The 25,789-nt window shown below is 40.4% G+C and overlaps 1 protein-coding gene across 3 annotated transcripts in view; it reads right to left on the bottom strand.

The window, feature by feature from the left end:
- The window catches only part of BANK1 (B cell scaffold protein with ankyrin repeats 1), a 298,816-nt gene that overhangs the window by 7,330 nt on the left and 265,697 nt on the right, over positions 1-25,789 (bottom strand). For all 3 annotated transcript variants that reach the window (XM_073340798.1, XM_073340800.1, XM_073340799.1), the window contains 5 exons: positions 17,493-17,561; positions 14,994-15,172; positions 13,359-13,422; positions 11,207-11,236; positions 6,252-6,307 (listed from right to left, as the gene is read on the bottom strand). In XM_073340798.1, the coding sequence (XP_073196899.1) occupies positions 6,267-6,307; positions 11,207-11,236; positions 13,359-13,422; positions 14,994-15,172; positions 17,493-17,561 (383 nt within the window). In that variant the 3' untranslated portion in view covers positions 6,252-6,266. The remainder of the gene's footprint in view (positions 1-6,251; positions 6,308-11,206; positions 11,237-13,358; positions 13,423-14,993; positions 15,173-17,492; positions 17,562-25,789) is intronic.

Genomic DNA, 25,789 nt, shown 5'->3' with positions numbered 1-25,789 from the left:
GGTGTTGCTCACAGACCAGGTCAACTCCTCCTGTGTCCAATCAGGAGTTGGGAAGAATGGGGGAAAGCCGGGCCCACCCTCTACACCGGGTTCCAGCCCAGGGCCCTGTGGATAGCATCTGTCTCCGTCTCCTGTATCAGCTGTGTGACAGCTACAACTCCCTGGGCTTCTTCCCCATAGCCTCCCCCCAGCACCTTCTTTATCCTCAGTACAGGATCTTCCTCCTAAAGCCTGATCACACTTGTACTCCTCAGACCGCCAACAGCATACTTTCTCACTCCCTGCTCCTTACACACCTTCCACTAACTGATGGGAGGTCCTTTTTAAACCAGGGGTCCTGATTAGTCTGCCTGCCATAACTGATTCTAGTATGTTCCTAATTGGCTCCAGGTGTCTTAATTAGCTTGCCTGTCTTAATTGGTTCTAGCAGGTTCCTGATTGCTCTAGCGCAGCCGCTGTTCTGGTCACTCAGGGAACAGGAAACTGTTCATCCAGTGGCCAGTATATTTGCCTTGTACCAGACTCCTGTACGGGCTTCGCCCGCCCACTTCCCGGATCCCAATAGGACCAGACTCCTGTACGGGCTTCGCCCGCCCACTTCCCGGATCCCAATAGGACCAGACTCCTGTACGGGCTTCGCCCGCCCACTTCCCGGATCCCAATAGGACCAGACTCCTGTACAGGCTTCGCCCGCCCACTTCCCGGATCCCAATAGGACCAGACTCCTGTACCCCACTGGTCTGGGTCTGTCACAAGCGATAAAGACTGAGTGAATGTAATATTGATTCCGTAGGCCAAGCTCTGCACTCAGAGCGAACACTTGTGGATTTCATTGACCTGTCTAAGAGCTGGGGACAAAGGGAGGTAGAAAATAGCATATTCAGCACCCATCTTTAAAGTCTCATCTGGCTAGGAACTGCATGAATGTCTTCAGAAGTCTCTTGGTGCAATGATGGTGTGTGGAAGTGAAGGCACTGATCTGGATAAGAAAGGGTGACACTGAAATGAAGCCAGCTGGATGGAGACAGGCTGAGTAATGCACGATAAACTGAAGTGGCCAGACAACACTGAGGGCTCATCTAATCCCAAAAGACACACAAACGCTCTGTTTGATTATAGAAGCAACAATAAAACAGGATAAAGTGCAGCTAAAAGCAATAGCTGCAGTGAGTCAAAAAAAGGTCATATTTTAAACTATAGTATTGGTGAAGCACAGGGCTGAGTTTTAGAAATGTGGGCTCAAAAAGCCTAAACAAAGGGAATAAATGGCATTGTTATAGACATTGGCTCATATTGTACATTCTCCTCCTGAGCAAAATGGTATGGAAGGGAACAAACTAATATAAAAACTTTGGTGTTTTGCTGTGTTCATTGAGGAAGTGCTTTCTTTCTCATGAGGTGGGGCACTGGCGGGTGTACAAAAGCAGAAGTGCTGCAAATATAAGCAGAGGGCAAGAGGCCACAGAACAATAATGGTCCAAGCCTATAGATCTCAGTCAGTAGCACAAAAAAAACCCCTTTCTTGTATCATCATCAGTCTCCCGGCACACCATCAATGGCAGCACAATACATTGTCTAGCCATTTCATGGCTACAGTCTGTGATCTTTCTAAGTGGGTTCACAGAGCAAGGAGCAGAAGTAAATATTGCTTCAACCAACATTAACTGTTAAAGCAACCTTAGCCCTGTAAGATATGTAGATTCTTCCTGGCAAACCAGTTCTCCAACCTCGCTCCCCACATACACACTGGAAATGAGTGAAAAGAATGTGATAGAATAATGATTACCTCTATCTTCCTGCCCCAGAAAGTACTGATGTTTTAACCATCCCTTTATTATCAGGAAAGAGGGAGCAGTGCCACCATCATGGAGGAGAAGAGATTAGAACGTGATCGAAACCTAGTTTCATGAGGAAGATCTATTTTCTTGTAATGTCTCTTTTCCATCTCTCTTCCATATGTTGAACGTCTCCCCTATTGTTCGATTATTCCCCATATGGTGGTGTTCCTCCCACTTCCCATGTTACTTCCCTGCCATATGTGCTGTAGCAGCCGCAGTGGCAGAGTGTCCATGAAACTGACTGACAGTCCAATCTTGGAAGAGCCTGAATATTGCACTTCAGGGAGCAGGAAATCAATCAGGTTCACTGACACTATCAATCCACCCTCCTTCATTTAAGTGAAGGACAGCAAGTTTCAGAGAGCTTCATATTAAGATTACTTTTAAAGTGTTGAAAATAGGTTGTGCCACCCATTACCATACAGTGGTACTAATATAGTATAGTGCAGTGCTCCCCCTTGCTTAGTGCAGTAACTCACATATTAAATTAAATGCAGTGCTATGGAGATATACCTATCCCATAGAATTGGAAGGGACCTTGAGAGGTCATTGAGTCCAGTCCCCTGCCTTCGCAGCAGGACCAAGTACTGTCCCCTATTCTTGCCCCAGATCTCACAGAACTCTCACCCTGGGTTTAGCAGGCCAATGCTCAAACTACGGAGCTATCCCTCCCCCCTCCAAGACAAGGTAATTGTTGGCTAAAGTTGAGCTTTATAATGGTGGCTACAATAGCCCATTTCGGAAGTCAGATGCAATATTAGTTTTAGTTAAAGGGGTATATTATCTCCTCCTCATAATAACATAATTCTGCCATTAATGTATCATTATATTATATATCAGTAAATATAGTAAAACTTTTCACTTCTATAATGTAAACATTTTAAAGTGAAGTCTGACCGTCCTTGTCAGGTAGGTATTAGCTGATTTTGCTGATGGGAGTCTGAGGCACAAGGAGCTCCAGTTTTCAGAGCTTCTGAGTACACTCAGCTCCCGCTGACATCAACAGGAGCTGCTGGTGCTCAGCATGCATGAAATCAGGCCACAGGTAACTTGTTGAAGGAGGACTGTGGCAGTTTCAGGAATAGCATGCAAATCTTCTGACTCTCAGCCCTGTACTTTCATGACTTGATCATTCTTCTCTGTGTAAGGCTGCATAACTCGTTAACTTGTTCAGGTGGACTGGGTTCTTCTGTGGGCTGGCAACAGGATGTAGCAACTTTCATTTCTAGGTAACTGGTTCAAATTCACCTCAGGGCCAGAATGAAGGAAAAGTAATTGATAAATTCTGTGAAATTAATTGGTGGTCTCAATGGATCATGTCTGGCACTCTTGTTGGTAATCTCAGAAGAGAGGCTAAGGACTGCACTGACAGGAAGACTATGAATGTACTAATATTCTGTTTATCTTTATGTCTTCTAAGCAATCAATCCTAATGACTCTCATCATTCCACAATGTTTAAAATAGTTTTAAAAGCAATATAGGGAACAGAAAAGAAAATGCAGGTAGCAACTGGTGATTAAAACAGACTCCTTGAGGTACAATATGCAATAGGATAGAGTATCAATGAACTGCTAGAGAGAGCAATTAATATTTCAACAGGATATAATGAGATGCCCAAAGTAGGAAGGTCACATTCATTAACAAAGCCCATCAGCAAACTCTGCTGCTATTGAAAACAGGAGTAGTAAATACACATAATCCTCTCATCATTTAAATGACAGATTACTGAACGGCTGTAGCTGATAGGTAATTAGTGTTTCTCTGTGAACAACCTCCTTACATTAATACCTTTGTATGTTTTACCTCAGTGATTTCTTTATTAACCAGTTGTGGTGCTGGAAATAAACAGCATGCAAACAGAATATAGTGTAAAAAGAAACAGCAAACAACCTCAGTGGTTAACTTTCCAGTGACAGCTTCAAATTCTCTGGTGAAGGGACATCCCTTTGAAATTAACAGGGCCATTCTATTGTACCCCTGTTCCAGGATAAGCTCTACTTCTGAGCTCTCTCTCAGTCTCTTCAAGGGTAGCCTTCCAAGTGCCAGACCCAGTGCCAACACTTCTCAGAGGGGAATCCTGTGATTCATCCCACTTATAGATTGGGTTTCTAGGTTACAAAACCCCTGTTTAGCAACTGCGTTTCCCCAGCAGATCCAACTATATTTGGCCCCTGCTACAGGCTTCCATTCGGGAACCTGTGATTAGATGAAAAGGCAGTGACCCTGATCACTTTTTTCAAAACAAAGTATGTATTCATGCATAGGACTAAAGCAATCAGAGAGACAAGGGTTAGAACAACAAAAGGTCGACACACGTGGCATCTTATCTAAGCATAGCATTTCCTTCAAGCCTTAGTTAGGTTCAATTTAGCCTTTACTCCCACTCTCCTGGAGACTGGGTTACAATCCTTTTTGCAGACCTGCCTCTGCCTTCGGTTTCACGGCCAGTGCTTTTAACAATTTCCAAATTCTTCAAATTTTCTATCCGCAGGGCCCTGGTTCTGCCATAAGCTAGGGGTGGTTGTGCTCCCCTTGGATTGTGACAAAAGAGCAACATCTTTTGACACCCATATTTTTGTCAAGTATCAAGGATTTACAACCACTGTCTGCCTTTCTGCAGAGTGTAAAACCACCCAAGACTGAGTTAACTCTTTACTATCATACTGTCTAATACATGGATACAATCAAATAGAAGAGGTACACAGCATATCAACAACATTTCAGATATCTCCCATCTCTTCACACTTCTTACTACACATTTGTATATTTTGCTGTTAGTGAGTGACTTTCGGCTTGGGTCACTCCTTGGGTTCTGGCAACTTCTGATGACAAGACAGGCTGTGAGCACCTAAATTAGAATACAGAGGTGCAAGCAACTTGAACCCGCCCTGTTCTGCCAAGGGGCTGGAAGTGCAGGTGTAACTCACAAGTGTGCAATGCTAGCCAGAGAAGGGGCAAGTCCAGAACACCTAGAAAATGCTTGATTGAGTGCATTCCTTGGACACCTTTCATCTCTCACGGTGACCCGGATAGATTCTAAAGCTGCCCTGCTTACGTGAAAATAAGTTGCAGCATTGATTTAGTTCTGCCATAGAAGTGAAGTACCTGTGGTCCTAGAGGATATATCTGTAAAATTATTTAGTCCCTAGCACACAGGGAGCCAGTATGAACTCAGTGGCTAGCTTTGATGTCAGTGGTGGTCCTTGGTGAGGCATTTTAGGTTCATGTTAGGATAGAACTTTCCTTCATTCCATTACATATGTTCACTAATAAAAGGCACATTTGAAAGTGCCCTTCAGTGCTGTATTGTGGCTGAGAGGCTGGTTAATGAAGTACTACTGCTGCTTTGAAATCCCCTTACTGAAAGGTGCACTTTGCAATAAGGGGACCCAGAGCCACTGCTGCATAAGAATCCCTCATCTTGTAGTGCTAAGCTTGTCTCTTTTGCCAACAGAAGTTGGTCCAATAAAAAAATATTACCTCACCACCTTTGTCTCTCTCATACATAAATTATCAGCTGTGAATTATACACAGAATTGGGCAAAGGCACATTGATTTTCTTAATTTTCTCAGGGTAGCAGTACCCCAAGTTTCCCAGTGATAGAGAGCCTTCACTGTTTGTCACTAATTTCTGGTGAATACCCTTTCCCATGTCTCAAGGCCTCTGGATACTGCTTTGCAGGTCATACAGTTTGCAAGCCTACTACAAAAATGTAAACCCTTTCAGGCAACCTAGAGAAATCTCCAGAGATTCTAGAAATGAACAAAAATATATCAGTTGTTCAGTCTACGTAGCTCACACCTGCCATTGCAAAAACCAAACACAATCCTCTTTTGGGGACACTGTTCACCTAATGCTGATCTCACACCTCTCTTATCCCTTCATTCTCCATTCACATCAGTGGAGTCACTACTGATTTACACAGATGTGAGCAAGATCAGAAATAGACCTCATATTTGGATTATGATGGTTTTTAGTTACATGCAGCACAGGTTTTATTCAATACCTTTAGGACAGTCTATGTATCGTATGATAGTATACATATGTTCAGTATATCAGACTACATATTCCCCTAAAGCCTCTAATTTTTGTTGGTGTAATTAGTTGTACCTACAACGGCACCCACTTTTTAATTGCATACACAAGCCAGTTGCGTTTCTGACTCAGTGCAAATCTGCCGCTGTACTACTGAGGGCACACTGAAATCTGACTGAAAATCAGGGCCCTAACATATAATACATAACACTGCATACTATAGCACTGTGTGCATTTCTGGTTATTGCGGTAGGGATACCAGGATTATGGCTGAGATGTCACTTCTCTTCCATGGTTAAGAGCATGCATTACCGATATGAAGCACTTTATTAGGAATTGTTTTATATAAAAATAAATAATTTATATATGCTCTTACCTCCATTAATTATCTTTAGGCATCTGTTCCTTTTCTGGTGGGCTTTGAGCTGGGGACTAAAAAGATGCATACAATTTATAAACAGTCATGAACGCCACATGCGCAGTTAGGACAATATAGAATGTTGAAAAATGTAGTAAGATCACAAAGTCTATAGTTAGAGTGAGTGATTGTTTTGACACAATGTGATATGTTAATTTTTAAAATTCTCTTTTAAATTCTCCAGTATCCCTTCTATATTTCTGGCAGCCACTTAAGTAATGTTTTCCTTCCAAGGTGCTAAATATGGAAAATGCTACGGGGAAAACTGTGAAACTTCTATAAAAATAGGTCATCTTTGTTGGAGAACGAGCTGGGGGTCTGACCCTTGCCTCTGACTATACAAGAGTCCCCTTCTGTTCGTTTGGGGATGTGCAGCTGCAAGGATGGAGTGGCTTCTGAGGGAGATTGAGAGGTTGGGGAGTATTGTAAAGACACTGGGCCTCTCTGAGAACATCCCAGCCATGGTCTTTAACATCTTGAGTTTTGGTCATTCCATGGAGTTTAAGGAGGGGTGAAAACAACTTAAAGGACTTACCGGTACGCCGAAGTCCTGAGCAGGGGGAGGGGCCTCAACCAGAAGAGGTGGGGCCTTTAAAGACCTGGGCCCTTTAAATCAAGATTTAAAGGCCCCGGGGCTCCGGCTGCGGTAGCGGCAGCTGGGAGCCCTGGGCCCTTTAAATCACCCCTGGAGCTACCAGCTGCAGAGCCCCGGGGTTCAGGGTGATTTAAAGTGCCCGGGGCTCCGGCCGCTGCTACTGCAGCGGAGCTCTGGGCCCTTTAAATCGCTGACGGAGCCCCAGGGGCTCCCGGCTGCTGCCGCTACCCCAGGGCTCGGGTGGAGGTTTACAGGGCCTGGGGCACTGCTGCCATAGCAGTGGCCGGGAGCCCCTGGCCCTTTAAATCACTACCAGAGCCCTGCCATTGCTATCCCGGGGCTCTGGTAGTGGGGCTGGGGTGGTGATTTAAAGGGTGTGGGGCTCCCCGCTGCGGCCAGAGCCCCAGGCCCTTTAAATCACCATCAGAGCCCTGCCGCTGCTACCCCAGGGCTCCGACAGTGGGACTCAGACAGCAATTTAAAGGGACCAGGGCTCCCCGCAGTGGCCGGAGCTCCAGGCCCTTTAAATCACCACCGGAGCCCGGCCGCCGCTACCCCAGGGCTCCGGCAGCAGGGCTTGGGCGGCAATTTAAAGGGCCTGGGGCTCCGGCCGCAGTGGGGAGCCCCACACCCTTTAAATCGCCGGCCTGGGGAAGCCGTCTGGTCCGGCATGGCGTACCAGCTCTTGCCGGTATGCCGTACTGGACCGGACCGGCTTACTTTCACCTCTGAGTTTAAGTGATGCCTCCTCCCATTCCTGCCAATGGGATAATTCCAAGGAAACACTGAGTTTGTGAGCTCTTCCACTGAGTGGCATTCACTTTGAATTATTTCACTCCTAATAATAGGGAGAAGCAAAGGATTTTAAATTCAATAATGGGCTTCATATTTCATGAACACTTAGAATTGGTGGATGTGTTCAAAATAAAGGTGTGTATTTTATGGTTTAGGCCCATCTCTACTTATTATTGGTCTTATAGATTTTTGTATATGCATTCCCTTCCCTATCAGAATGGAGTCCACTGATTATCAAGTGAGTGAGTTTACTGAGATAACTGCCAGCAATGGGAATAGAAACAAGATGCTGGTGAGAGACAAAGGGCTGGGGAAATACATCCAGGTAATCAAGATAGTGCTCATAATCAACAAGCTAACAGTTTGTGAAAGAAGCTCAATGCTATTCTGAAGGCTTTTTGGACGACGCTGTAGAAGCAATTTGGTCTTTGGCAGACAGTGGGGCAAACTTAATTAAACCATATATGCTTTATTGCCATGGGCTTCCAGAGGTTCAGATAGTGAAATCTGAAAAAGTATAAATTCTAGGATTTCTTTACTCCTGTAGGTGACCTGGCCATGTACAGTACACTGGGGAGTTGAGCTGTATTGGTGCAGTTATAACAGTAAGAGGACAGAATGTTTAATATAGCAGCACATGGTGAAATAAAGATATCCTTGGAGATGAAGCTTTTTCTCAAAGAGAAATGAATAAATTAACATGCACTTTCATCTTTAAAAAGTCAGTAATGACTGAAGTCATAACTATGTGTTGGCTATTGAATGGCCTATGTAAAAGGACTTCCATCCAGTTTCCAGTGAACAAGCACCCACAGGACAAAACAACCATCAAAATTGCCACAGCATGCCACCCACACTGGTGGTCTCAAAGATACCTAGGCTGGAATGGGCATTAAGACTGAGTTACCATCTCACCCCGGTAGTGGCTCCAGTAGAATTCATATTCATGGGGCAGAACTGTGACCAAAGGACTACAATTTCCAGGTGTATAAGTCTGACATGTTTCTGGAGACCTATGTTCAATCAAAGTGCAATTATGCACACTGCTGATACATAACACCCCTCCCCCACAAATAAATGCTCAATAATGGCCTTTTGGAGTTTTCAAATATAATTTATGTTAACTTCAGCTGTTTTGGAGCTTCTATCTGGCCCTGTTGTCGCTTTCAGGTAATCTCCTACATCACTGGCAGCAGGGCTTGCAGTGTCAGCACATGGGGTAGAACTTAGTCTGGGCACAATAGACGACTGTTGTTTAAAACATAGGTGCATTACTGAGTGATAGAATGGTACTACATGCCCATTCAGTCCTTGCCATTAACACTGGCAATGAGGTTGCTAATTAATATCTATTATGATGGCAAGTTTTAGGATGTGGAAACTTGTCCATCCAGAACTGGACTGAGAAGAGTTCATTCTACAAAAATTACCAAAGAGCCATCAGAAGACGACAATTTACAGGCAGTTCAAATCATCATGAATCACAAGTATTTTTGTTAATCACCTCTGATCACTTTGAATCATCTCTCATATTCATTTTTAGAACATGGCTATGGATGCTTTTTAAATGATGGGAAATGGCACACAAAACTCAAGGCAGTTTGTATGTGATAATGGGTAAATGTTGCAAAAGTGCCCTTGGCCAGATTCTTAAAGGTACTTAGGTGCATAACGGTGCAGATACATACCTAGTGGGATTTTCAGGAGTGCCAAGGAGCCTAACTCCATTGATTTTAATGAGAATGAGGTACCTATGTGTTTTGAAAATCTAAGGCACCTTTTTGTACCTTTAGGCACCTAAATACCTTTTAAAATCTGGCACTTAGAAGTCTAAAAGTCCCACTGAGAGTCAATGAGACTTAGTCTCCTCAGTCTAGTGCTTAAGTCACTTTTGAAAATTGTTTTTCAGCTCCTATGTCATTTAGGCATTTTTGAAAACTTTACCATAGGTGGTTTTCTTTGGTGGTTCATTTTTTTCTCCAGTTCTATAAGAATGCAACAAAAATGTGATCATATCCATGCCTTAATGAATGTCATTTTAATTGTGATCAGAGAATCAGCTTTCTAAAAAACAAAGTGTTTTCTATGTCCATATTTGGTGCTTGTGCAAATAGCATGTCCATTCATATGCCACACACTTACTCCTTATTTAGTAGGAACAGTTGTTAAAATCAGATCTATCCCACTTGCTTTTCCAGAAAAAAAGTCAAGATAAACTCTCCTGCTGCCATAAGAGGCATATTTTTTATGAATAAATCATATATTAATAGCCCATGAAGTATTACTTGGGGACCCAAAGATAGGAAGAACTGAAATATAGTGGAAGACTGAGCCTGACCCTGCCCCAACTGAAGTTTATGGCACAGTTTCCACTGACTTTAGTGGGAGGAAGATCAGCACCAATATCAAGAAATTCAAAATCACATTTTGTATCTACAAAAAGCAAAATTCAGTTATCCTCCTGCTCATTTACAAAAAAAACCCTAAACCCTTTCTGAATAAGTTTATGGAATAATAACTGTGCATGCAAAATCTAATCTTCAAACGTGGCTACTGAATAGGACATTCAAATCTGAGAGTCTAAAAGTGGGATTATGGCGATAAAGAGAAGATATGCTACTGTAATTTTTGTTTCAAGTCATGAATTAACATCTGTTGGGTGGACAGAAATGTCACCTTTTAATGTCCTAGCCTTACACATTATTTTGACAATTAACTCAGTGGGAGTTGTGTAAGAACTCAAGGATTAGGCCCTCAATAGTTAAAATCTGTTTCAAAAGGATCTGGGATCCCTTCACTTTCTTCCCAGTTTCTCCTTTTAGGTCTCTGCCTTGTCATTCCCACCCAAGAAGGGTTGATAAAGTTCTGTCTTATGCCCAATTTGAATGCCAGCTAGAGAGACACTTCAGAGCGATATAAGACACTGTAGCAGGATTCACAGAATGTTAAGACTTGAAGGGAACATTCTGATTATCTAGTCTAACCTGTCTAATGCACAAGATAGAATTTCACCCAGAATGGCAGGGCTCTCCTGTTGACCTTGAAGGTCAGGTGGCAGGTGTGGTTCATTAAGAGAGAGAGTGGCTCTCAGGAGAGAGGAAACTAGATAGAACTAGGATACAGGAGGTCTTGGAGGGAAATGCTAGGAGACAACCAAGCTCAAAGAGAAAGCTTAGTTTGAGGTTTATATCAAGTAACTGTTTGTGAACTACCAATAAAACCAAACCGTAGGAAGGGAGTGATTCTGAATACTAACTCAGGGTCTGTGTGCTCTGTTGCGAAAGCTGATAGGGATTCAACCATTTCACAGGTGCAGTGCTCGAAGTTCCTGGCAGCGTGGGGACTTTCAGACTGAAATCCTCTAGGTTACTACTATACCATTCAGCTAACCAGAATGCATTATTTCAATCTAAGGAACCAGCTATATAACTTGGAATTTCTGTGCAGTAGTTTTTGCCAGAGGGGCACTCTGAAAACTACCTATGCTAAGGTGAACTTTTAAGATTAAGCTAGTATCACTTACCATTTGGATGATGTTCAATGGTGATTTTGTCTGTCAAGAGGAAAAAAGATCATTAGAATGCATTATTTGTTTTACTGTCTTTCTGGCATTAGAGCAAGTGTGTGTGTGTGTTTTTTCCCTCTTTGGATTGGATTAGATAAATATATAGGTGTGTAAATAGATAGACACAGTATCGCTTGTGTACACACACCACCCCGCCCCCATAGGTATAGCTATATATGAAGGGCAGGTTTTTTTTTTAGCAGTTTACTATTCTGTGCTTGTCATAACCATACAGCTAAGGATAGCCTAGAATTCCTCCTTACCTAAAAGGGGTTAAGAACCTCAAATAACCTGGTTGGCACCTGACCAAAAGGACCAATGGGGAAAGAAGATACTTTCAAATCTTGGGGTGGGGGGAGGTTTTGTTTTGTGTGTTCTCTTGGGAAGCAGAGAAGCATCAGGTCGGAAAACTCCTTTTCCTATAAACCATCCTAAAAGTCTTTCATATTACAAAAATTGTAAGTAAAAGCCAGGCAAGGCGAGTTAGATTATCTTTTGTTCTGCTTGTGAACTTTTCCTTTGCTGGAGAGAGGTTTATTCCTGTTTTTTGTAACTTTGAAACTAAGCCTAGAGGAAGTTCTGCTGTGTTTCTGAATCTTCTGTTACCCTGTAAAGTTATTTTCCATCCTGATTTTACAGAGGTGATTTTTTCCTTTTTTTAAAATAAAATCCTTCTTTTAAGAACCTGACTGATTTCTCTATTGTCCTAAGACCCAGGGGCTTGGGTCTGTGATCACTTTGTAACCAATTGGTTAGGGTATTATTCTCAAGCCTCCCCAGGAAAGGGGGTGTAAGGGCTTTGGGGGAAGAGGACCTCCAAGTGATCCTTTCCCTGCTTCTTTGTTAAATCACTTGGTGGTGGCAGCATAACCTCCAAGGGCAAAGAATTTGTGCCTTGGGGAAGTTTTAACCTAAGCTAGTAGAAATAAGCTTATTGGGGGGTTTTTCATGCGGGTCCCCACATCTGTACCCTTGAGTTCAGAGTGGGGAGGGAACCATGACAGTACTAATTGTCAAAATTAAACAGCAGGACAGGTTGAACTATTTTTTAATGGGATTTCACAACACTCCACTTGACAATCAATTAGGATTAATATTTAGGAACAGTTTTTTAGTTACCCGAGTGACTACCTGTTTAAAAAGGTACCTATTTTATATTTACTTTAAAAATGCTCCTTGGTACTCCAAAGAGTACTCAATGAATACTGAGTTTTATCAGATTACTGCAACACATTAACCATCAAGTCTATGTAAGTGCACTGTTTTCCAATGTAATCATGAAAACAGTAGTGTGGGTGATTTCCTGATTAGGGGAGTAGAGAGAAAAATATATTTGCAAACATTTTGTGATTTAGAAATAGAATTTTGCATTGACTGTGTTCATATCCTATTTTTAACAAATGTTCTGTGAATGGAGTTTTGTTTGTATAAATATTTGTGGAAAATTTCAGGTTCATACTCAAACTTTGTCTAACTGTGAAACAAACTTAGTTTCAAGACAGGATGAAATTTGTTTGCAGGCCATCCCATCGGGAACAAAACAATACGGTAGAATTTTAAATAATGAAAAAAACCACAGCTCACATAATGAATACTAATTATGTGAAAGAGCTCTTGCAGTGAGCACTTCCTGAGCAATTCACAGGCACTAAATATGTATAATTTTGAACAGTGAACAAGTTAGTAAAAAACAATGTGTGTTCACTGATGAGTCACAAACAAGAAAAAAAAAAGACTAAAAATTCACCACATAAACTGTTATTAGTAAATTGATTGTCCATTGATTGCCCATTTCTAGTCCCAACACTTTATTAAGCAATGCAGTGCATTACAGGAAAGCTGAGCAGTAGACACCGAGGGTGAAATCCTGGCCTCAACTGAAGTCAATGGGAAAACTCGCACTGACTTCAGAAGGGTCAGGATTTTACCCTAAAGGTTGATCAAGTCTTAAAAAGGTATTATTAAGATAATACCTGTGAGTTAAACCAAGATACACAAAAGTGCTCACTAGGTCCTGATCTAAAGGCCCACCTGTGATTTGGATTGGTAGTAGAGATATGGCATATTTATCCCTCAATTCATGTCTTCATTGCATTGAAATGCTACTTACCATACAAAATTTCTTCTTCTGGTCTTTTCCCAATAATGTTATCTCTGAGCTGGCGTACTTTTTCCTTAAAAAACAAACACACAAACAACAATAAAAATTGATAACTAGAGTTGATTGTAAAAAAACGAATGAATAAATAGCTGGAAAAGTTGGCTTTTTAGTATTCTGAACATTTAGCTTCTCACCACAGGAAAATCATTTTAAAAGGCTAGGAAGAATGTTATGCTGCTCTACAGGTGCAATCTTTTAGTTTCAGCATTTATCCTCAAGCCATCAGCAAGTTTACAGCGTATCCAGGGCTAGATGGTAGTTACACTCCTATCCAAATAGATTGAAACAGTCTGCATCAGTCTTTGTAGCCATAATAAGAGGTAGTCATTTTCTAGCCAATTGAGAAATAAGGTGCTAGAAGAAAGATCCTTTAGGGCCTGATCCTACCATCCTTATTCATGATAAGTAGCATCTTACTACGCAAGTAATCCCACTGATTGTCTGCAAAGACATATTGATTCTTAAATATTTATTTTTTGTTTAAAACCAATGTTTAGGGTGAACAAATTTCAGCCCATGTATTACTTGTGAACTGCAAACTGAAAGAGGCATTTTAATGGGGCTACTCACAGAATAAAATATTATTCAGCATGAATACTGATACAGTAGTAGAATCATGGTCTAGGAATCTGGAAGATATCCTATTCTTCACTTCACTTTTTTTTTTGTACTTCTGATAATTGCTGGTGGGGCTACTGCCAGCATAATGGATTTGTTTGTTGCAATATAAAAGTGGTTCCATTTTAGTGGTGGGTGGGAATATGATGATCCCTATATGTATATACCAGACTGTAGCATGTAATTCTGCATGCAAGCGGTTTGAAACCTGTGTAAAACCTATGCAATGTATATACGTCCTATATATCTGAAATGGTAGAACTTCCATTAGCTGGCTCTATACATTTTGTGTGTAATTGAGAAGGGTTCAGCTTATTCAGTGAGATAAGGTGTATGGTGAAGAATTCAAAGATAATCATTTTTCATAGATGTTACACAGCTTTCATAGATGATCAAAACAACAAGATTTAAAAAAACAAAACAAAACGGTGCAAAAACTATGTTCTAAATACATAGTTAGGTACCAAAATACGCAACCGAAATTAAATGCTGAGAACCCACTTGTTCTCGCTGAAATCAGCTGCTGGGTGCACAACGCTTTTGAAAATCAGGGCCCCTGGGTATGTCTATACCACAGCTGGGTGGCCAGATTCCCAGTGTGGACAGACAGACTTGTGTTAGCTCTGCTCGAGCTAGTATGCTAAAAATAGCAGTGTGGAGGTTATAGCATAGGCAGGGGCTGAGGCTAGCTGCCTGAGTCTATGCCTGCTGAACTCCTGGGTCTGAACTTGTGTGGCTAGCCCAAGTCGCATCTGCACTGCGACATCCACGCTGCCATTGATAGTGCACTAGCTTGAGCAGAGCTCGTGCAAGTCTGTCTGCCAGGGCTGGGAATCACAGCTGCAGTATAGATGTACACTTATTTGGATGCCTAAGTATGGATTTAGGACTCCAAATTTAGGTACCTATTTTTGAAACTCTTGGACAAAATGTCCTACAAGCAAACATAATCCTTCAGAAGTATACCTGCTGTGTGACTTCTAAACTGCTTTTTTCATTCTGCCATTGTTTAAATTTCTCAAGTGCTTCATCCACAGTAATTGTCCCCTTCTTCACCTTTTCCTGCAAAAGGATCAGTTCTTCCTGTCCAGAAGGGATGCTGTGTCTCAAAGTGGTATAGGTGGAAGTGTCCGTTCGAACTCTGTCTGTAGTTATCAAGTATAAAAAGGAGTTTAAAAAAGGCACAGATGGTTAAATCATTTTTAAAACTGTTTTTCTTTTCAATGAAAGCTCATTTTGAGCAAGAGCATGTGAGCAGCAAATCTGTAAGGAGATGGCAATTAATCTTTACCATCTTAACCGTGTTTACAGCCAAGCTCTATAGAGAAACATGCAATGAGCTATTTGCTACTGTTCTTTTGAAATTGTGTGAAGTAGTGTGTCCTGGTGAATAAAACTTTCAAACTCATTGCCATTTGCCTGATTGGTTCACTCTTCGTTAAATTAAGTTTATGTAGCAACTCCTCTTTTGAGATAGTGCCGTACCATTAACTAATTATGAAATTCCACAGAATTCAAAAGGGAGTCCTGACATAAAAGAGCTGCCATATTGGGTCAGACGATGGTTCATTTTGCCCAGTATCCTGTCTCCAATCGTAGCCTGTACAAGAGCTTCAGGGAGAGTGTACAGAACAAGGCAATTATGGAGTGATCCACCCCTGTATTCCATTCCTGGCTTCTGGCAGGCAGAGCTTTAGGGTTGCATCCCTGACCATTGTGGCCAAGAGCCATTTATATCATATGTAGACATATTATATCAGTGCCAAGTTATTTGCTTTATAAACCATGACATTACTTGGAGATAGGAGTGGAAAATCCCAAATTCCAATTAATATCCATTTTCCTCACTCCCCAAATTCCCATCAATATCCATTTTCCTCTCCCCCCAGATTCACATATCATATTTCCCAATAGCTTGTGCTGAGAGTAGGTTAGAAGCTGTTTTGAATTTTCATATAATGCACTCAACTATAATAATCAGAAAATATGCAGGGTCAAAGAGGAATCTTTTAATTTCTACGTAGCCTCATCGGACTAGGTTCTAACTAATCCTTATGCAGGTGTGCAGTTGAAGAGAAGTAATATGGAACTCTGTGCTGCCACCCTCACAGTTTAGCCCATACATTCTTAGTATTCTCAGCTATTGGAATGGTTGCCTGGGGGCAAAGGCAGCTGGGAGTAGGTTAACGCAGCCCAGAGGCTGCTTTGATTTTTTGAGGGATACTGAAACAGCTCTCTGTCAGCCCCAGAATCAGGGAACTAAAAAAGGTGGCATAATGCCACTGCTGCTCTCCTCTCCTCAGCTCCTACACAGAATGCAGCTAGGCTGAATCTCCGAATTGGAGCCATAGTATTTGTCTTTACCTACATGTAAGCTTTTAATTGATTATGCCTGATTCCTTACTGTGCCTGCATGACATCCTTTTATTCTACATGAGGGATGACCAGCTGTGCAAAGGGAAATATACCTTGATGAAGAGGAAAAAAGTCATTATTGAGCCCCATTCTGCTCTTTTTCAAGAATATCAAGTACCAGTATACACTGGCCATGAATCTCCACCACTTTGCATCTCTGATAATAATTTACATTTGTTCTAAGAGAGTGCAAATGACTATACCGGACGCCAGGCAGTGGGAAAAAAATCAAACCTAAAACTTCTTAGGGGAATAACTTTGTAGGGATTACACTAGCAATGTTCCATTACTAAACATTGCAGTTATTTAATCATTACCCAGAAACTTTCTATATTTCAACACTTTTTTTTTAAAATGAATTTAGTGCTTGCAAAAAGTGACACTAACAGCACTGGCAAGAGGCGTTCTCTGTTTATTCACTGGACAGACAACTGTAATGCAGCTTCCCTACTCTGCTTCAACTAATATGTCCTAATCCTGACCTAGAGGGGCTATTTCCTGGAAGGATAATTCAGTCTCAACTCCATGTTCATTCATTTAACAATAATGCTAGTTATGCTAGGATACCAATTAATGCCACTTGCAGTGGCAATTTAGTGATATGGACTCTTCTCAAATAGCAATTGGGCTGGGACCAGCAACTCATTTTACATGGGTCACAAAGCAGCCATGAGATAAGCTCTGGTAAATTGCTATTGACTCAGGAAGGTTAGAACTGGTGCACAGCATACATATGAGCCACCCAGTTCCTCCTTTTTTTAGTTTTAATCATTATAGCGAAAGCTGACAGAAAAGTGCAAAGCCATTTTTGCTTTTTCATATCTTTCCAAAAAGCTTTCATAAAGCTCCTCACTGATTTGCTTTGTTAAAATAATAATTCTTATTTATTTGAATTGATTTTTAAAAGCTGAAGAACTATTGGGGATTTAGATCATCTTGGTAGGAAAAAAAGATATTAAATCATCCAAGAAAAAAATCAAGCCAGAGCAAAACTCTCAGTCATATTAAGGATCATCAAGACCATTACAATAGCAAAATGAGGTTCCACACCTTGCTTCCTGAAAGCATAGTACATCTTCTCATTATCACTCTGAGTTCTGGTGGTCTTTTGCTGAAACACTGCAACAAAATAAAAAATGTTAGGAAGTTGGTCACAATTACACAATAAGGAGATAGCTCAATGCTTATCAGAACTTCAGTGTCCTGCAAGGTAATTTTGGACCTTTGAAAGTAAGCTGGAAGAGAAAAAAAACTCTCTCAATGTATAATAGAAGCATTTCTGGAATGTGCTTATGTGAAAGAAGAATGCACAAAAAAGGATGCTGTGCAAAGGAAATTGGATGCCAAAGTGATATAGAGTAGTTGGAAGACTCAATGACAAAGCAGAATCAGCTTCAAGTAGTTGAAGTCCAAAGAATGAACTCTTTTGCAAGCACAAGAAGGTGCAGGAACAAATCTAGATATTTACCAAAGAGAAGAGTAAAAAGGTCTGAAATGTGCATAGACTCAGTGCAAGTGAAGAGCAAAACACACAGGGGGAAAAAACCAACAACTTCTATTGGAGGATGTCTGGATGTGCTTTGCCAGTAACAGAGAGAAAAGACAGTACCAGGAAGAAACATGTATTCTGCCTTCCATTCAGGTTCATTCAGAGAGACCAGAAAAGAAAAGCTAGTTCTTCATAGTGGAAAAAGTTGCACAAAATCACAAAAGGAACAGGAAGCCTGTTTATAATGAAAGGATTCCAGATCATAGCAGCCTGTTAAAAGCTTTTGAAAAGCAGACCCCCTGAACACAAATGGGCAAGGAATCTTTTAATTGTGACCAGAGTAAGGGAGGATGACCAATGAAGAATGTCCATAGGTGTGTAGTAACTGTGCTTGTTATGACAAAAAAACCCACCTATGGATTCCTTCGTTAGCCTTTGCTGGAAGGAAGAGCACCTTTGTAAAGCATTGAGAAGGGATTATTTGTCCTCTTTAAGACCGCTGTAATTTTGCGACCTGAAAACCTTAGCACCACTACTAGTTAATCTGCCACAAGAACTATTAAGAGTGCACAAGCTGTTAGTACTGCAGCTCTCCTAATAACAGAGTTTTAAAACCGTACGTCTGCGTGTGTTTGGATTTAGCTTGCACTCGACAACACAGCTACTGACTACAAAAATACCCAGATCTTTCCTATGAAACTCTGTGGAGAAGAAAAACTTTTTGTACATGTCTATATTTAATCTTTTTTAATCTGATTTTTCTTTTAACCCTTTTTTGTAGATATGTCATTTTACTACTAATTTGCAAAGTTGTTTTGTTGCATAGAGAGACATGATTTTAGCCAGCCACAGAGTGCCCACATATTATGGTAAAGGGTATGTTAGAAAATAATAATAGTAAATAATAAATAGACACATTGTCACATTAGCGACATAATTTGTATTACAATGTTTACAATTGCTAAACATCATGGGCCTGTTTTGGAGCTCAGTTAAACTGGTGCACATATTGAGTTCCATTGATGTGAATGGAATTGCTCCACTGAAGTCAATAGAATTAACATTGAGAGATCGGAATTTGGACCCAAGAGTGAAAGGTGTAGTGCAACATTTAAAAACTTGTCTGAAACCAAGGAACTCCTGAATTTTAATTCCATCTCTGGCACACATTCCGTTTATTGCACTGGACAGGTCATTTAACGTTTCTGCCTTAGTTTTCCAACCTGTAAAATAGGGCATAATTGTTGGCTGCCTCACATGGCGAACTGAGATGATTAATTAAACCATGTTTTTAAAGTATTTTGGAGATAGACAACATTTATGTTAGTGCTATGTACTATTATTCATAATAGTACACAGAAGAAAGCAATCTAAATGAACATGAATTAATAGCAATTGCTAATGTTTGTTTGTCCTTTCCTAATTACCGGCAATTACAATTTAGTTGGTTTCTTAATCAGAAACAAAATTAAGATGCAGTAAATGAATGCTGCAGTTTACATATGATATCTGCACAATACATAGTGCCCAATTAATAACGTATGTAATACAACTATATAAAAAAGAATGTGTAGTCACATAGAATTCTAAGGATAAAGCATTTGAGTCCGCATCCTACGAACATTTAAAGTGCGTAATTTTACTCATGTGAACAGACACACTGACTTCAGTGGGACTATTTAAGTGCATATATAGTGCATTTAATTGTGGGCCTGTAGCCTTAGAATTGAGGGCACTCAGCACCTTTTCAGAATCAGATCCTATGCAGCAAAGCTTTTAAGCACATGCTTATCTTTAAGCATGAGTACCCCTAATGAAGCCAATATACTTCGGTATTTTCAAGGCCTCTATTTATTTCATCTTAACATTTTCATATTCTAGAAATTGATAGCCAGACCTGTAAGAATCTAATCTCCTCCCGTTTTATATCATCCAGGAGCTTTTCCATTATGAGACAATCCCATACTCTTCTAAGACACAGTATACTGTCAGGGGGCTCCTTTCTCATCCAAAGCACTGCCAAAACGCAGATCTGATGCTGTCAAAAGGTGTGAGCAATTTTTTGTTATTGAGCGGATAGATCTTTTTATTTGTAAGCCCCCAAAGTTTTACTAATAGATCCGTGCGTAATTTCTCTTTTGTTCTGTCCACGATGAAGTTTAAGATAATTGACTAATATTCCTGTGCTTAGGAATTTTTCTACCAAATATAGCTTAAGGCATGAGTTGTCTGACTCATCTCTGTAGATTTCCATTAAAGGAGAGGTTGTCAGGTACCACTTTAATAGCACTTATTATTTTCTTTTATAGTTACACATATGAAAGAGGAGCTGCTGTATGGCAAATAAGAGACCACAGCTCTAGGAGCCAGATCCAAAGACTAATAAAGACAAAGGAAAGATTACCATTGGCATCAGTGGGCTTTGAATCAAGACCACAGGGAATTCTCTTATCTAAAACTTTTCCCACTTATTAATATAATTACATTTGTCTTCTATGGCAAGTGTTGGTATAATTAATATTTGAAGTTGTTATTAATATTAGAGACCACCTGACTAATTTAACCATGAATTCCTTTATGAACTCCAGCATGATCAAATAGGATCTGACAAAGAACCTTCAGATTCATGGCTCTCTTTGTATCTGCTGACTTTAGCAAAAACCCAATTTTCTTCCTCTAAGGCCTTCCTTTCTTATCTCCTCGCCCCTCCTTGCTTACTAGCAGAACAGTGGGAAGGGTTGTGCTTGTTTCCTTTTAAGACAGTTTTTCTTTATCTTGTTACTGCAGCTGTTTATTTTATCAGCTACTTTTTGAACCATACATCCTTCCCACACGACAAGCAATAGCTAGGTTATATGTCTTACTCTCACGACCTTCTTTTATTTACTGATTAGGACCTTTTCCTTACTAGTGACAAATAATAAAGCAAATATATTATTTCCTTAACCAAAAAAACTAACTTTAATTCTTTTATTTTCTTAGTTATTCCTACAGCAAGTTTAATAAAAGGTCATTATATAGTTTTGAAATTATGCCCTGGGAGGCTATAACCTTTCAAATCTCGGTGAATGGTCTCTTAAAGCCTACCTCTGTCAAGAATGTGAAATAAAATGTTTTAATTGTGTACAGTTAGATACTAGTATTATATCTGTATTGAAAACTCTTTATAGTGTCTGTGTCCGTTTTTTTCTTCCCTCTAATTACTGCCCCTCCTCTTTACAGGTTGACTGTTTTAATTTTTTCACATTTGTTAAACATGGGATGAGTATGTCCTGGGGGGGAATTGCTGTTAGAGAAGAATCGTTATCTAGTCCCAGAATTTTAAAATGGATGGAGACCCTTTTCAGTAAGTTTCAGGTGTTTTAATAAGAACGTTATATATCGTAAAAGGTTACTGAAATCTTCCTGCTTCATCTTAGTGTCATAGAATCACAGGATTAGAAGGGACATCTAGTCTAACCTCCTCCCAAGACTCAGGATTTGTTTTGTCTAAACCATCCAAGACAGATGGCTATCCAGCGTCCTTTTGGAAGCCTCCAGTGAAGGAACTTTCATTACCTTCATCTAGTGTTCACGACTGCCCCCATCTTACAATATTATCAAGGCCTATTACATATACCGCCTGCACTATATCATTTCCTTTAATTAACCCTGATGATCTTATTACACTAAATATGTTGTAAAATAGAAAATTGCAATACTTCTAATATCTTTATGGGGATTTCTAGTGGAAGGATTTGAAAGAAGAAACAAACTTTACAGAGAATGGTCATTTCTGCCATTAAATATTTTAAAAATCTTTTCAGTAAAGGCTCATAATTTGCTTCATGTAATTTTTCCAAAAGGGAGGTAATATTAAATGTTAATACAAATATATTTGCCCAGTGGATTTTAAAGTTTTTTTGTAAAGATTTTTGGGTATCCTAGTTTAACTGTCTTTGCTATATATCATCATCTTGATTTATCTTTCTTTTGTTATTATTTTTTCAGGTATCTTATACCAAAGATGAATAAAACATGGCTTTTCCTAGCATTAACCTTTAATATTTTTGTTTTGTGAACTTTATTGGATAATATTTTAATCTATTTAAGTTAACATGCTCTTATGTATGTTTGATCATTACATTCTGACTTACCCACTAATAATGCAATTATTGTAGTTTCTTGCTGCTGCTGTCAGGTTTTCCCTGTGAGGAGCAAAATGTCAATTCCTTGTTTGTGAATGAGACTAAGGATAAAGTGTGGGGAGGGACCAGAGCAGAGTTATCTTTGTCCAAATAAAAGTGACAAATTATGTCCTTGCATTAAGCACACCATTTCCATAGATGAAAACAGAACCTGTGCATGTGCATTTTGGGATAGAATTTGTTCCCAAAGTTTTACACATGCTACTGTGGGGTTATTTATGTTACCAAACATATGAAATTATCTAAGAGGCATATATTCTTACTAGGGACATTTACTTATAGTGTAGCAGGCCAGGCCTCAGTGCCATTTAAGCTCAGAACTCAGGCTTTGCACATGTGTGTGGAGTGGAAGTCATGAAGGGAGTGCCCCTGTACCGCAGGATAGGTCTTCAGATCGACCTTGCACAGAGTGGTAAGGAAGGTGCTGATGGAAGCAAGCCAAGCGAGTGGCCGGAAGTTCCATACTTTTGGGAATGTAATTCCAGCACACTGCACCAGTGTTGTGAATACACTAAAAAACTGGATCAACACACAGGCTTTTCCAATGACCAGGAATGGCCCTAGTGGTTTTGCCAGCCAGGATAAATTTTGGATTTTGGTGCCACCCTCAAAACAAGCAGCTGAGTAAAAAGCAAATGAACCAAAATGACCAGCAGAGAAAAACAAAACAAAAAACCCAGCTGAGTAGTATGGAGCCCCCTGAACATTGGCACTCAGGGTGACTGCCCTGCTTGCCCACCCTAGAAGTGGCCCTATTGAGACTCATCCCTAGCTTCAGTTTAGAGGGTTAGATTTCACCTCTTTGACCTTTACCTCCATCAAGCCCACCTAGTCCAGCTGAAGCATTTTCTCTATTGTGGGCTTTTTCTCCCATTCGTATGTATAGGGTTCTTGGTGTTTAAAGGATTTTTCCTTTTTAAAGTAGGGGACAAGAGACTAACCACAACATAGAGGTGAAATTGTGATTACTACTGCATAAAAAGGCGTCTGTACTCTATTTTCTACCAGTATTGTTAAATCAATAGCTTGGGGTGTGAGAATTAAGAGCAGAGTTTCTAACAAAATCATCAATAGGGGAAATGAAGTGAGTCCAGGATGGGTACTCTCAACAATATCCCTGATTGGGAAGTACTTTAATTGATAGGCTTTGAGTTTTCTGCTGAGCTTTGAAATGCTGGAGTAATCAGAAATGGAATTAGTCTTCCAGCTGTTGAAAGTAAAATCATTAAAACCACTCTGCATCTTGCTGAAATGATTTCAGCTGGCAACAAATGCTCCATGTGGGAGAACTAAGTGAAAACAAATTAGTCCAATTTTTTGAATGACTGAAAAGATGTACAAGCATAATGCTATACAATGGTCACAAACAGAGATGAATCAAGCAATTTGTTCTACCACCCATATGTTGTAATACAGGGTGGGCAAACATTTTGGCCCAAGGGCCACATCTAGGTATGGAAATTGTAAAGTGGGCCATGAATTCTCACAAAATTGGGGGTTGGGGTGCGGGGTCTCCAGCTGGGGGTGCGAACTCTGGGGTGGGGCTGGAGATGAAGGGTTGGGGGTGCAGGAAGGTGCTCCGGGCTGGGACTGAGGGGTTTGGAGGATGGGAGGGGGGATCAGGGCTGGGGCAGGGGGCTGGGGCGCAGGAGGGGTGCAGGCTCAAGGTGGCTCTTACCTCAAGCAGCTCCAAGAAGCAGCGGCATGTCCTCCTCCGGCTCCTATGCGGAGGCGCAGCCAGACAGCTCTGCGCGCTGCCCCGTCCGCAGGCGCTGCCCCTGCAACTCCCAATGGCCACAGTTCCCTGGCTGCCCTGACACCTAGGAGCTGGAGCGGGGACATGTTGCTACTTTCAGGAGCTGCACAGAGCGGGGCAAGCCCCCGACTCCACTCCCTGGTGAGAGTTTGAGGGCTGGATTAAAACATCTGGAGGGCTGGATGCAGCCCTCGGGCCGCAGTTTGCCCACCCTTGTTGTAACCTCTGGAATATGGTTGAACTACTATACGGGGAAGGGCTTGCTTGTGTGACAGGGGGAAATTATTCTGTCCTTTCCCACATAAAGAAGAATAAAAAAAGGTGCAAAGGGCATCAGTAAAGCAAACCCTCATTTTGATGGCCAAGATATCATACTTGAGTTCCATCCAAGGCAGGGTGTCTATTTTCTGAGCCTCTCTGCTTTGGGTAATTCAAGTAAGAAGCTATGCATTTCCATTACACTTATTTATCCAACCTGTACCTACAACAATCTCCAAGATACTACATAGATGGCCCTTTCAATTTATATTCATATTATGGCTGATAAATGCCCACACATGCCTTAATGTAAAAAAAACCCAGAAAGCCAATTTAAACTATAAATGAAAAACCAATACACTTTACACTCAATACATAAATACATATATCCCAGAGAAAACCTATGTCAAAATGGTTAAGTTAAGATTGAGAGTACTTGTCACTAGTTTAGGGTACAATGCATTACAGGAATGAAATCATCCCCTCCCCCAAAGCATTATAAACCCTAAAAATTCAGTTTTCCAGGTTCAATTTAAAAAGAAATACAAACATAGTAAGTATGAAAATGCACAGATAGTGCACTTAAATAACCTTAACTCTGCCCTACAGTCACATTATGCATTAACCATATGTTTATGATTAAGACATTTCAGAGTTTGTAATCTCAGATTAGATTACCCTGATCTCTAAAGAAACATTATATTTTTAACTCCCCTCCTCCTCCCCCCCAGTTATAAGACAGTTAAAATTGTTTAGATGCACTAGCTCCATTTCTGTAACATATATGGAATTCTTTTAGGTATGTACTATAATCCAATTAACTCTCCCATGTAAGGAAAGCTGGAGAGCAAAAAGCAGATGTAAGCAGATTCCAGCAGGAAAACAGAAAACAAATACTTGAAAGCATGACTGCAATGATGCCTTGGAAAAATGCCAAATGCCAGGGTTGCAGATTTACAGAATCCACAGGACCCTGATTAAGATGAAAGGGGCAGTTCACACATGTCAGACTTATTGTTTTGGCTCTGCAGATGCAGGCAGGAAATATTACACTATTTCAACCTTGAAAACTTTCGTGAAATTGTGCTCTTGAGGACGAATGTGACTGAGTCAGAAAATCAGCATAATGTCACCTATTCAACGCTTTCAGTAAAATACACACATGAAGCAGCAGAAGGAGACAAAATGGTGGATATCATTCATCTGAAATCAGCTTGATCAGGGTTATTCAAGTTGCATTTATTTGTCAACTTCACTGAGTCTGGTCTTAGTAGGCTACCTATAACAAGAACTGCATTGCTTAAGAAACATTGATAATTACTAAACACAAAATTTGAAAAAAATTCTACACTGGGATACAGGGCTAAATGGTAGCATGAGTTAATTTATGCACCAAGATTTTACTTCTTAATATCAACATTCACATTTTAACTAGGTCACCAATCAGGATAAGTTTGTTAGTTTCAAACTTATCCTTACTCAATATCTGGTCACATCATAAAACAATTACACAATTAACTACAATGACTGCATCTGATCAAGAGTAGGCCAAGAATGAAAAAGAAGGGGTAGGTTACAAATCAGTGTTATGGAGCATTGATAGACGTATGTACAGAATTATTTTTAGCTTTACTTAGTGTAATTATTTTATTACTTA

This window comes from Lepidochelys kempii, chromosome 4 (assembly GCF_965140265.1).
Source record: "Lepidochelys kempii isolate rLepKem1 chromosome 4, rLepKem1.hap2, whole genome shotgun sequence".
In the NCBI taxonomy this organism is placed as follows: domain Eukaryota; kingdom Metazoa; phylum Chordata; order Testudines; family Cheloniidae; genus Lepidochelys; species Lepidochelys kempii.
The sequence above is the reverse complement of the archived record's forward strand: the minus strand, read 5'-3'. Positions and strand labels throughout refer to the sequence as shown.